General features: G+C 40.5%; 1 protein-coding gene across 1 annotated transcript in view; it reads left to right on the top strand.

Moving 5' to 3' along the window:
- UGT3A1 (UDP glycosyltransferase family 3 member A1) overlaps positions 1 to 6,498 on the top strand; it is a 43,350-nt gene extending 36,852 nt beyond the window's left edge. Inside the window, exons 5-7 of the mRNA XM_001093373.5 lie at positions 2,242 to 2,473; positions 3,802 to 4,021; positions 5,123 to 6,498. Of these exons, the coding sequence (XP_001093373.3) occupies positions 2,242 to 2,473; positions 3,802 to 4,021; positions 5,123 to 5,399 (729 nt within the window). The 3' untranslated portion in view covers positions 5,400 to 6,498. The remainder of the gene's footprint in view (positions 1 to 2,241; positions 2,474 to 3,801; positions 4,022 to 5,122) is intronic.
- Positions 6,499 to 13,855: the final 7,357 nt, after the last annotated feature.

The following is a 13,855-nucleotide window of genomic DNA, read 5'->3' as shown; positions in this document are numbered from 1 at the left end:
TGTTCATTCTTTTTTCTTTTTCTTTCTCAGAGTTGACAATTTCAAATAATTTGTTTTCAAGTTCACTGATTATTTATTTTGCCCGTTTGAGTTACCTATTGAAACTCTCCAGAAAAAAATTCAATTTGATTATTTCATATTTCAGCTCCAAAAATTTCCCCTTTTTAAATTTCTCTTTGTTGATATTCTAAATGTGTTTAAATATTGATTTTCTTCTTTACTTTAGTTTCTTCCATGTTTTCCATGAGCTCCTTGGGCATATTTAAGACAGTTTCTTTAAAAGTATTTGTGTAGTAAGTCCAATGCCTGTGTTTCTTCAGGGAGGGTTTCTGGAAATGTATTTTGTTTTTTAAAATTATGCGTTTTGACTATTTCTTTGCATGCCTTGTGATCTTTTGTTGAAAATTAGACATTTGAACAATTAGTTACTTCTGTCAGTCTTTGCAGTCTGACATGGAAGAGCATGTTTTGAGTGTTTTTATCAAGATTAAGGTCTTCTCAGGTGTTTTTTTGGTTATGTGTCTCATCTGGACCTTTGTGTGTGTTTTTCTTCCCCCAGTTCCCTCTGTAGGCTCAACTGTTTTTGAATGCCTTACTTTCCCAATGAACCTCGCCCAGACTCTTCTTGGACTTTAGATGTTCTATTATATTCTTCTGCCCATAACCTCTTGACCCAAACCTTCATAGGTCTGCAGTATCCCTGAAGCTTTCATACGTCTTGGTACCTACCACTGCTTTCTATGGCTTCTGTCAGCTTGAAATCTGAGCTATGTCACCATTCCCAATGTGAGCTCTGAATCAGGTGAGACAAACCAGTCACTAAGTAGCCAACAGACAGGTTAGAATGTTGTAAATAGTTTCTATTCTGTTCCTTCCAGCTGAGGGAGGGAATGCACAATTGAGCTTTTGCTTCTGGACTGTGGTCTGCCACTCCAGGACAAAGGTAAATAAAATGGATTAGAAATTTATACTGTTTGAAAGTGGCTTTTTCTTGATTGGGCATTCAGTTGCTTGCTATGTATGTTTGACTGGTTTTCAAAACTCTATGGAGTTATTTGTGTCAGTCTCCAGTTGATTTTCAAATGTTTCCCTGAAAGAACAAGGGCATGCGGCTTCTGATTAACATTATTGCTCTGCTTCTTTTGATTTTATATTATGATTTTATAATTACAAGAACAACAAAGCTGTTTCCAGTTTGTTAATTGAAATGGTAGTTCAGGCAGTGTTATGCTGGATGGAATCAAGTTATCCCACAGAATGACCCAGTAGAATGAAGCGCTCAGAACTAGAGACAGTCACAAAAATGCTGAGAGAGGAAGAGTCTGAAGAAATGTTTGGAAGTAATAAATGATGAAACAGTACTAAAGCTAAGTTTTAGGGCATTAGATCATAATCTTTCTTAAGAATTACCTGAGGACCAAAATAGGCTGGGTAGCTATGCAAATATCAGACAAAATAGAGTGTATGTCAAAAATATTTACAAGAGACAAAGACATTACATAATATAAAATTTTATGTTTGCAATAACATAATTATAAGTATTATTTAAAAATATATGAAATATCATCAACAATATATAAGAGCTATAAATATATATGCACCACACAACAGAGCACCAAAATATGTGAAACAATAATTGATGGAATTGAGGAAGAAATAGACATTACTACAGCAATAGCTTGGGACTTCAATACCCCATTTTTAGTAATGGAAAGATTATCTACACAAATGATCAATAAATAAATAGTTATCTTGAACACCATCATAAACCAACTGGACCTCATAAAAATTTAGAGAATACCCCACCCAACAACAGCAGACTACACCTTCTTCTCAAACGCACACAGAATATTCCCAAGATAGTCCATATGTTAGGCTACAGTATAAATCTCAATACATTTCAGAAGATTGAACTCATCAAAGCATTTTCTGTGATCACAATAGGATGAGCTAGACATCAATAACAGGAAAAAAACTTTAAAAAATCAGAAATTTATAATTTATATGCAAAAAAGTGTCCTCAGGTATCAGAAAAATGACTTCTAGGTCATCCAGACAGAATATGAGCACAGTGCAGAGGACACTGAGCTCTGCCAGGAGCCATAATAATAGCTTCAGGAGAGTGAAGACAAGGCACTGATGGGAGGGTGTGTTTAGTAAATAGACTGGGTTTCATTTCATGGCCACTTAGGCTTTCTCAAACAATTTTGTCACCTCCTTTCTTTTGTCATCCCTCTCTAGGACTTGGAGAACTTCATTGCCAACTTTGGGGATGCTGGGTTTGTCCTTGTGGCCTTTGGCTCTACATTGAACACCCAGCAGTCCCAGGAAGTCCTCAAGAAGATGCACAGTGCCTTTTCCCACCTCCCTCAAGGAGTGATATGGAAATGTCAGAGTTCTCATTGGCCCAAAGATGTTCGTTTAGCCACAAATGTGAAAATCGTGGACTGGCTTCCTCAGAGTGACCTCCTGGGTAAGGACTGCTGAGATCTGCTCTTCTCTTTCCATTGACCTGTCTTTGGGGCTCATTGGTGTTCTGACCTCTAGCTGGGCATTTGTACCAGCCTAGGAAGTAGCTAGTCATAGGTAAAGGTAACGCTCAGAGGGCAGGAAAAGAACAGCTAGCTGGAATTCTTTGGGAATCAGGCTGTACTTCAAAAGTGGTGAAAACAGTCATTTTCTCTTTTTCTTTCTAACCCGAGAGAGGCCTGAAGTTTCCAACCAGAGGTGATATGTGGTCATGTTCCCTTGACCCTACTACATTTGACACTGAAGAGTCACCCCAACACAATCTAAGACAATATGTAAACTCCAAGAGCACATATCTGGGGGTATTTTGCCCCTGTTCTGTGGCCTCCTGACCACCTGTTTAGCAATGAATGTGCCATTACACAAATGCACATGTATCTATATAAATACATCTTCTTTATCTACTAAGGAAGTGAAGGATTCATACACTCACAACATTGATTCCAACACTGTTTGAAGGATGTGCCACGATATTAGTGCCAAGGTGAGTAATCACATAGTCAAGTATTGAGTCATTTGGTAACAGAGTTCCTTACACTTCAATAGGTTTTATTGTCCTTGTGATAGTTTTTGGAGATTTCTCACTGACATCCTCAGTGACTGGATCAGAGGTTCATAACTAAGTTTATGGCTCAAAGTCAGCTTGGTAATTTAAGGTACAGATTTCTGTATATTTAATTTATAAGACATGGGGCAAGGAAAAATATTTTCATTTTCAAAGGAACACAAGTAGAATAGAATCCATGTTTCTGTTGAGAAACACAGATTTAACTCTACATTATCAAAAGTCACTAGCTTGCTCTAAATAAGGGTGGGGCAGGCAGACAGGAACTAGAAATACGGAAGTAGAAGTGTATGGTTTATTATTCCTTACTTTCACAGCACTCTTCAAATGGAGAAAATAGCACGTACAGTGTAGGTACTATGAAGGAACAGAGAGCAGGAAGTACAGGGAGAGACGAGGTGAAGAGAGAAGGATGGCTGCGTGGATGGAGAAATATGCCTTGTTTATCATTCTTCTCTGCAGCTTTCCCTGCATTCAGAGCCTTAGATGGGTTGGGGCTGAGGTGAGGAATCTCTACAGAAAGGGAGGCTGGAATCTTGTTTCCTGGAATGTGCACACTTAAGTGCACATTTCCCAAGCGAAATGAATGAATTCATTTTCTCAGCAGACCTTGATTTCATTGGTGTTTCCTCTGACTTTTCTGCTTTACCTGGTGTTCCAAAATTTTTCATCCTGAAGTGTTCCACTCTCTTTCTTATTTGCCACAGCTCACCCCAGCATCCGTCTTTTTGTCACTCATGGCGGGCAGAACAGCGTAATGGAGGCCATCCGGCATGGTGTGCCCATGGTGGGATTGCCAGTCAATGGAGACCAGCATGGAAACATGGTCCGAGTAGTAGCCAAAAATTATGGTGTCTCTATCCAGTTGAATCAGGTCACAGCTGACACACTGACACTTATGTTGAAACAAGTCATAGAAGACAAGAGGTATGTGGCTCTCTGAGCATGTGGTCACTAAGGCTGAATGAAGATAGAAAACACAAAGGATACTCTGTATTTTTCACAATAATAGCTGAAACTTCTGTGACATGGAATAATATGTGTGTGATGCTAACAGTCCACCTGTTTTCTCTGGTAAGTCTCCAGGAAGACTAATTTAGGTTAGATGCTGAGAGTTTATCTGGGAGTACCTCTAGTGGAATTCCAGCTGAAGCAGGGTGTTTCTTTGTGTGGTTCCCCAGTGTGCCTGCTCTTCTCACCTCTGGCTTCTTTGTCTGTGCTGCTCCCTAGGACACCCTTCCTTTCTCTTCACAGGACTGGCTCCTTCATGACATTCGGGTCTCTTCTCCAATGTTTCCTCCACAGAGAGCGTTGTGTCTTTGACAATCCTAACTAGCCTCCTCTCTCACTCAGCCCAATCATAATATATTATTTCCTTCAGAACACTTTTCAAGATTTGTAACGACTCCATTTATTTATGTTTTTAGTAATTGTCTGGCCCCCAACACAAGAGAGTAGAGTCAGCTTCATAAGTACAGCAGGGTGTCTCTCTTTTTTTTCAACTGTGTTCCCAGTGCTTACTGCAGAGCCTGCCACAAAATAGGTTTCCATGAATTTCAGTTAAGTGAGAAAATAAAAGTGGGATAGTGACCTTCTTGGTTACTGCCCATCCAGCCAATGATCTTATAATCGAGAAGGACTGAATATCTTATTATGGCTTCAGGAACACAAACCCTGAATCAGGTATATATTCTCTCATATATGGTCATATATATGGTGTTTTTTCCTTTAGTATACCATAAGCATCCTGGGGACATGGACTAGTTCTTAGAGATTAAATCACTTTCCTACAGCTTAACACTTTTAGAATTAATCATTGATCTTTGTATGTGGGTGTTTCTATTGAACTTTTCAAGAGGATTCAGCGAGACAGTGGCAAGGCCATGACAACAAATTTTCTTTGCAGCCCAGCCTTGGTGCATGTGTTAGAAAAGTGTTTGTATGCTTGTGTGTGCACTCACGCAACACAAAGTCTCTAAGACTTGTGAGGCTGTGTCAGTAACACACCCTCTCTGTCTTTGCCAACAGGTACAAGTCAGCAGTGGCGGCAGCTAGTGTCATCCTGCACTCTCAGCCCCTGAGCCCTGCACAGCGGCTGGTGGGCTGGATTGACCACATCCTCCAGACTCAGGGGGCGGCGCACCTCAAGCCCTATGCCTTCCAGCAGCCTTGGCATGAGCAGTACCTCATCGATGTCTTTGTGTTTCTGCTGGGGCTCACTCTGGGCACTGTGTGGCTTTGTGGGAAGCTGCTGGGTGTCGTGGTCAGGTGGCTGCGTGGGGCCAGGAAAGTGAAGAAGACATGAGGCTAGGTGTAGCCTTGGGTGAGGGGAGGGCATCCCTGGTTCTTTGAAGGTTCTCCCCACCCCAGCAAAGGCCACCCTGTGTTCTCTCTTCAGCTCCACCTGCCAATGATCCTGCAACTTGCTTCTTTCAATTATCTGCCTCTGTTTAGAAATCTTCATGCACTACTAAGGTGTCTTGACTTGCCCCTTGTGACCTGGAGCCACCAGCTCAGATACGAACTTTGACCTGCCAGCCCTGCCTCCTCCCTTCTCCCTTTTCCTAGACACAGGACTCTGACAACTTCACCTTTCTTGTTTAGATGACTTCCCAATCTCCAGTCCCCATTTCTCCTTCTATCACTTTTCATTAAAAAACACAGGAAATATTTGACATGTCTTCCATTTCAAATTCTTCCATTTTATACATATATCTTGCCCTTCCTATAAGCTCTCCTCAAAGCTCAGGAAACCTGGTCCGCTCTCCTGCATTTAGGAAAGGAGAACCTCGGCCAAGACCTTTGCTCACTGCCTGAGACCCCTTCCTTAGAGAGCACTTCCTTTGCTGGTCAGACATGGAGCCTGCACTTGGTCCCAGATGATACTGCTTTATTTCAGTTTTTACAGTTTCCTTCTTAAGATTCCCATCTTATAAATGGAGTACAGGAAACCTCAAGAAGCGAAGTGGAAGCCCATGTGTAAGGCTTTGTGGCTTCAGGTACCAGTGGCTAAGGCAGTTTTAAAGACTTCGTTGATTTTAGAAAAATTCCATCTTCCATCCCCTACATGGTAGTTAATACCATTATATATGGTAAAACCTTAGAGATGACATTAATCTGCTAGGAACAGAAGCAAGAAAAACCATGGCATAAACAATCCCAGAGTTTTTGTTCGTTCGTTTCATCTTTCTTGATAAAGCCCGAAGGTAGCCCATTCAGGGCTTGTGTGGTTGGTTGCTCCATCATGTCATCAATAACCCATATGTTTTCTTTTTGATCTTCCTTAGTGTAACACCAGACTACCTTTCTGATAGCTGGTGTTCATGAAATATTTTACGTTCAAATGATTGTACCTATTTTTGGCTTTAGAGTTCTGAAATAAAATGAAATTCCACGTAATAAAACTGTCAAATGTGTGGTATCTGATGACTTAAAAACATAGAGTAGAAAACAGGCATATGGAGTGGCCCTGGATGAACCATAGTTTTAGATTGTTTAATTCTAGAATTGTGAAACAGATCTTGAAACAATTCAGATCAAAAGATGAAACTGTTACAAATGCTCCTGCAGAAATAGAGAATGCCCCCCATCAAAACCTTTGCCAGTTCCTTGAAAGGATTTGCTTGGAAGTCTGCAGAGCTGAGTGCTGGATGTCTATGCATTTTGCGAGGTCTCATGACACAAGAGCCAGAAGCATGAAGCATGCAGAAGTACATTAGAGTGTGTGTATCTGTGTGTGTATAATATAAGGTTTTATTGCTGTAATTTTTAATGAAACCACATGAATTGATCAATGACAATACTCCAATGAAGGGCAGACATGGAGCCTTCTCTATGTTTTCTTTTGAATCAACAGCCACAATTTCATTCCCCTCATGAACAACACAAGGTCTTAGGGATAAGCCTCCCTGGCCAGTAACTCCTCTCCCACCTCAGCACATAGCCTTTTTCTAACACTTGGTAATTCATCGAGGTCAACTTTGTGCCAGTTGTACAAACTTGCATCCCTAAAATCTGATCATAAGCAGCCAATCAGCCAGACTGATGCTTCTAATCTTGTTATTTCCAAGCACCCTCCACAGGGCTGTGAGCATGGCCCTGACAACCTAGAAATCTGGTGTTATCCTTCACTGTTTAAAATCTTTGTTCCCATTGTGTGGAATGTAATGGTCCTGGCTACCAATCTAGGCACACCTGGAGCAGTTCTCCACTTACTCTTTTCCAAATGTTCACTACACCCCCTCAGAACACATTTTGCTGTTTTTAACCTCTGGGCTTTGTCTATGCCCTTCCCTCTCTCAGAAATATCATCCTACTCTTGCTGGACTAAGAAACTTCTGCTTATCTCTCAATATCCAGTGTGATCGTGTTCACATTGGTAAGCCTGTGCCTGACCACTACACCCGAAATGGAGCTCACTGCCTTCTCTTTTGAAGCATTTTTCTTACTACTACATGGCAATTATTTATTACAATATCTGTTTCCTATTTAGAAACCATAAGGTCTTTGTCATAAAGGCATGGACTGGTTCCTGTTTATCTTGTTATTACAGAACCTGGCATAGTACCTGGAACAAATACTGCTGGGACAACTGGATAATATTTAGAAAAAAGGCAATATTTGATCCAGACTTCACACTATATCAAAAATTGAAATCCAATGCACCAGATATCTAAGTACAAAAAATGATACCATGCTGAGTCTAAGAGAAAAAGTGAATTTTTCCATAGCCTGCGTATAGGGAAAGACTTTCTAAATAGGAATCAAAACTCCTGATACAACAAGAGAAATGTAAATTAATTTGACATAAAAACTTTGGTATGACAAAAATCGTGGTAAGAAGATTAACAATCCAAATTAAAAAGTCAGAGAAACATAGCTGCAACATATATCTCACATATAGACCTAATATTTATGATAAACTAAAAACTATTAACATTGAGGAAAGAATCTATGATACATATACATACTGAAATAATATTTAGCTTTAAACTACAATAAAGAAAAGCAGAATAAGCTATGGAGTAAATTCCAATACAGTTAAGTAAAAAGAGCAAAGAGTAAGAGTAACTATAAGATGTATCCTTTTTTTTTTTTATAAGAAAAGGGAAAGTATGTATATGGCAGATAATGAAAAATGTATATCTATGTGCATTGCTTTGCAAAAACAGTGCAGAGGGAACAAACCAGAGTGTGATAGATTATCTATGAGGGTGGTATTTGAATAGGGTGGAAGGATCCATGGGTTTATGTTTTTACATAGTTTGGATTTTGGAAACATTGATACTTTGCATATCAAATATATGTTTAAATTAACAAGGAGAGAAAAACCAAGTACTGAAATACAGATGGAAACAAATGAAATCGATTTTTTTCCAAATGAAAATGTAACTATACTGTAGAAAAAAAATTAACATCATTACCTTTTAAACACAGTACTTTTACTATATACTGTATACAATCAATCAAAAGACAAAAAAGAACTCCAAATGAATCTTGTAGTCTATTGAGTAATTGCATTCTCAGTTGGCAAATTAGTATATCTGAACCTAATTTCTGTGCATATTAGGCTTGAATAAATGCATCAGTGACAGTGAGAGTCAGGTTTCTTATTTTGGAAAAAGGAATTAGAAATGTGGGAATGGGGAAGATTAGAATAACCTGTAGTGTTGTATTGGAATTAGAGTTATCAGTATAAATTTATAATTTTACGTAATACAAATATAAATATAGGTATAGGGAGAGATATAGGTATGTATTCTTTATACCCACATTTATATATGTATATTTCTTAGCTCTGTCCGTGGAAGAGGAACTACAAACAATGGTGCTTCATTAACAATGAACTCACCTAGCAACATAACTTGTTTCTGAATATCACCCCTCACTAAAAGGTTTCCTTGAGAAATTGTAGGTTCTAAAATTGGGACAGGGAAAGTGCAAGATAACCCTAGAGCATCATGCGTAAGAAATAAATAAAAAGCTAAAAAATAATGGAGCTTCCACAGGAGCAACACAATGAACAATGACAGTAATAGGTTGTATCTTACTGAATAAATAGGAATTTAAGAGACAATACTGATAATAAATAAATAGATTACATAGATAGATAGGATCGAAGATAAATGTTAAACAAAATGTGATATAAAACATAGAAGGGATGTTAGAGATTAAAAAGCATTAATTTGCCACCATCATGATAATTGATTCAGACAAGAATCCTAAAGGATGATAAAATGTGAGTGGAAGTTTGATAAGGAATAGGATGCTTATACAGTTTCAAAATAGCTCCACACAAATTAATTACTAATTATATGGGGAAATAGTAACTTTACAGTTGAGAATGTTGGTGGACATGACCTTAGCCAAATGATCGAAGCCAGTATCATGAATAATGGGACCATCTCAGGTCATGTGGCTCCTACTGTGATTCACTGAGATAGAGATGATGTACCTTTGTAGCATTTTAAGCAAAACTCCACAACACAAAGTATAATGAAAAATCATCAGATAAATCCAAACTGATAACCATTCTACAAAACAAATGGCCTGTATACTTCAAAATGTCAGTGACATGAAATATGAAGAAAGGCTCAGAAATCAGTCTTTATTGAAGGGGGTGAAATCTTCAGGATATTCAAATGCCCTGCATAATCCTGGATTAAGTTTTGCACTATAAAAATAATATTACCACGTGTGACATTTGATGTTAGTGGGACAATTGGCCAAATTTGACTAAGGTCTAAAGATAATGTTATTATATCCATGTTAAATGGTACCTTCATAATGAAGATTGTTTACTGGGAGGCTACAATATCTGAAATATAGTAATTGTGAACATGTATGCATGTAATGCCATGGTTTCAAAGAGTATAGCACAAGAATGCATAGAACTACAAGAAAAAATTGAATAATGTGAAGAGACTTTTAAAAGCTTTCCAATGAAAATTTCTAACATTTATAAGTGCAGTACTTAGTGTCTCCCATCCAGCCTCAATGATTACTAACTCCTGGCTGATACAGTTTGTCTCTGTGTCCCCACTCAAATCTCATATTGCATTGTAATCCCCAGTTTTGGAGAAGGGACCTGGTGGGAGGGTGATTGAATCATGGGGGCTGATTTCCCCCTTGCTATTCTCATGACAGTGAATGACTTCTCACAAGATCTGGTTGTTTGAAAGTGTGTAGCACTTCCCCCTTCTCTCTCTCTCTCTCTCTCTCTCTGTCTCTCTCTCTCGATGCTCTAGCCCTGTGAGACGTGCCAGCTTCCCCTTCACCTTCCCCCTTTATTGTAAGTTTCCTGAGCACCCCCAGCCATGCTTCCTGTAATAGCTGTGGAACCTTGAGCCAATTAAACCTCTTTTCTTTCTAAATTACCCAGTTGCAAGTAGTTCTTTATAGCAGTGTGAGAATGGACTACTATGTTGGCCAACTTTCTTTATACTTTCGGTGACCCACTCATTTTCCATTCCTTGTCACCCAAATAATTTTGAAGCAAATTCCAGATATCATAGCATTTCATCCGTAAATATTTCAGAATGTATCTCTGAGAGTCTCCCTTTTTCCATACCACAATAACATTATAACACATCCCCAAATCAACAGTAACCTCTTAATATCAAATATTCATTGTTCAGAACTCTCTGATAGGGATATGAGATTTGTAAGAGTTCAGTTGGATCACCCTGATACCCCACCCTTCATGTGTCCTTCCCTGTTATTTATTACTAACACACCACATATTTGATTTATTTATTTTGTTACCACTTGACTCCCCAACAAGGATGTAAGTTCTGGGAGGCAGGTGTTTTTGTCTCTGTTGTTCAATGCACTCTGTGCAGCAGCAGAACAGTGCCTCACAGATACTTACCTATTAGTATGATTGTTGAGTTAATGAATAAGTTTAGGATGAAAAAACAAATTCTCTGTTTGCTAATGCATTATTGGAGGTCCAAAAATAATAAATGGGCTGGAACCTTGTGACGCCTGGTAAAGACCTGCCCCTGCCCTTTGCACCAACTCCTCAGTGACCAATGAACATGGCTATGTTGCAGAAATGTCTAAGGATGCAATACTTTAAATTCAGATTTTTTTTTAAAAGGCATATGGACAGAAAACATGTAATAGTGCAAAGCAAAATTCAAGGATCCACTTCATCTTGCAGGCATTGAAGGACTTTCTCTGTCAGTTTGTTGTTTGTTTGTTTGTTTTTTAGATAGAGGATCTCAATACACTGCTTAGGCTGGCCTCAAACTCCTGGGCTACAGCCATCCTTGTGCCTAAGCTTCCTGAATAGCTGGGGTGACAGGTGCATGCCACTGTGCCTGGCTCTGCCTGTTTGAGAATTGCACTGAAATCCTTTATTAAAGGCAGCATTATATTGAGGATAGGGAATGCAAAGATGATATTTGGGAGTAGTGTGCCCGCCCCTTGCCAGGGCTGACATTTCAAGGGAGTAAAATTGTAAGCTGTCTTCAAATTGTCCCTGAGAAGACTGTGGAAAAAGCCTTAATTCTATTTTATGATACTTATTCAGGATTATAATCTAAACTTTAGAGATTCATGCTTTCAATGAAGAAGTGAAATTACAGGGGGGCTTAACCTGTGTGGACACTAGAATCATTTTATGGATATGGTATCTTCTAAGGAGGCTGCCTGAATAATAATCACAGGCCATTCCCCCTTTGTAGATCATTATGTCTTGGGGGATTGGCTTCCAGAGTTCTAGAGCTTGGGACACTAGCTAGAAATTTTATGCAGGTATCTGGGGAAATGAAGCACAGGGATGTCAGTATAAGATTATGAAAGTTGTCAGAATCAAAAGGTAGTCACCTGTGTTAAAACTGTGACCAGTGGAGCCAGGGAAGGCAGTGAAGGGAGGTTCTCACACAGTATCCCTGATAACAAGAACTATCACATAAGATTGCAAAAACCACAACCTTGGTTAGGCCACTGCATCCTTACACAAAAAAATACTTCTGTGAGGATATCTGTCCAGCAACTGCCTATCCTACCTTGGACTGATGTCACTCTTGTTATTGACCCTTCTAGCCAAGGATAACTGTCTAAAAATGACCTGTGTAACTCTCCTCATTTTTCATTTAAAAAGCCTCATTGTCTTCCTTTATCTCCCTGAATATGCCCATGTGTATTCCCACTGGAATGCTCGTTTCTTTCTTTTCTTTCTTTTTTTTTTTGAGACGGAGTCTCGCTCTGTCGCCCAGGCTGGAGTCCAGTGGCCGGATCTCAGCTCACTGCAAGCTCCGCCTCCCGGGTTCACGCCATTCTCCTGCCTCAGCCTCCCGAGTAGCTGGGACTACAGGCACCCGCCACCTCGCCCAGCTAGTTTTTTGTATTTTTTAGTAGAGACGGGGTTTCACCTTGTTAGCCAGGATGGTCTGGATCTCCCGACCTCGTGATCCGCCCGTCTTGGCCTCCCAAAGTGCTGGGATTACAGGCTTAAGCCACCGCGCCCGGCCGCCCATTTCTTTTAAAGAGGGTCTCCAAAAGGTTTCTTTTAGAGAGCCTCTCTCAATGTAAGTTATTTGGGTTTGAGAAGGTCATCAGAGTAAGAAAGGAAGTGTGGCACCATAAGATCAGGGAAGGATCCAAAAAAGGGAGATGGGTTCCTTTGGTGCAGAGGGTTCCTTAGGTGCACAGGGTTCCTTAGGTAGGTGCAGGGCACACAGCTTAAGGGCTGGGTTCTGGGGCTTCTGCAAGAGTGTGCATGGATGGGCAGCTGGGCTCTGCTTCTAGTGGGCTTCCTTCTCTTTGGGATCCTGCTTTCAGAGGCCTCCAAAATCCTGATGACTACCACACAGGGTGAGTGCTTGGCGGGAAAATCCAGAGACAAGTATGTTCCAGGTACCAGGCATGGGCACTGGCAGTTCTGTCACAGGGTCATCCAGGTAGGTCTCCACGCTGGGCTGGTGTCTCGGGCTGGAAAAGGAAGAGGCTGGTAGGGGCCGTGGAGCCAAGAAGGGCCTCTAACCTGGGGTGAAAAAGACAGTTCTGGAGAAAACGGAAGTTTCCTTTTCCCTCTCCAGCTCTGGACGTGCGCTGCATCGCACAAGGCTGGAGCCAGCATTTAATTTCCCAGTCCAATACGTTCGCCCTGGGCCACCTTCCTCAGTGCTGGAGAGACGTTCCCTTGCTCATTCAGTTCTTCTAAAGGGGTGCTCGGTAGTTGCCAATAGAAATTGTAGCAAGCATTTTCAGGCTCTTAAAGACGGAGGAAAGGTGCTCCTGGAAGTGCCACAGCAAATTGGGGTTGTTTTCGTCCACAGGAATCCCGGAGAACTGGCTGGGGCTGGTGAGAGGACCCCTGGACAATCGGGTGTTTGGAAGCCCTTTTATCTTTCATTCAAGCTACTGGAAAGGTTTTGAAGGGTAAGTGGGGCAGTTAGTTTTGCATTTTGTGCCCCTATTTTTATTTCTTTTACTTTTATCCCCAAAGGAATAGAAGATAAAAGAGAAAATATATCATGGGAAAGGAGGGCGCGCCCCAAGACCCTTCTTAAGCCCACCCTGAAAGGATGGTGGGCTCTCTCTTAGATCAATTTAAGATGGTGGAGAATCTGGGATTCCTGGAGCTGGATGAAACCAAGGAGTCCATTTAATTCGGCCTTTCCCTTTTATTTTCCTAAGGGGGATACCAAGGATTAAGGAAATCGAGGCACCGTTTTCAACAGTGCACCCAGCCTTCCTAATGGCCCTTGAGGTGTTGACTCCTGATGCCTTACTCCGAGTCGGGAGTGGTGG

The sequence above is a fragment of the Macaca mulatta genome, chromosome 6 (assembly GCF_049350105.2).
Source record: "Macaca mulatta isolate MMU2019108-1 chromosome 6, T2T-MMU8v2.0, whole genome shotgun sequence".
NCBI lineage: Eukaryota > Metazoa > Chordata > Mammalia > Primates > Cercopithecidae > Macaca > Macaca mulatta.
This window is presented reverse-complemented; position numbering and strand designations above follow the sequence as displayed.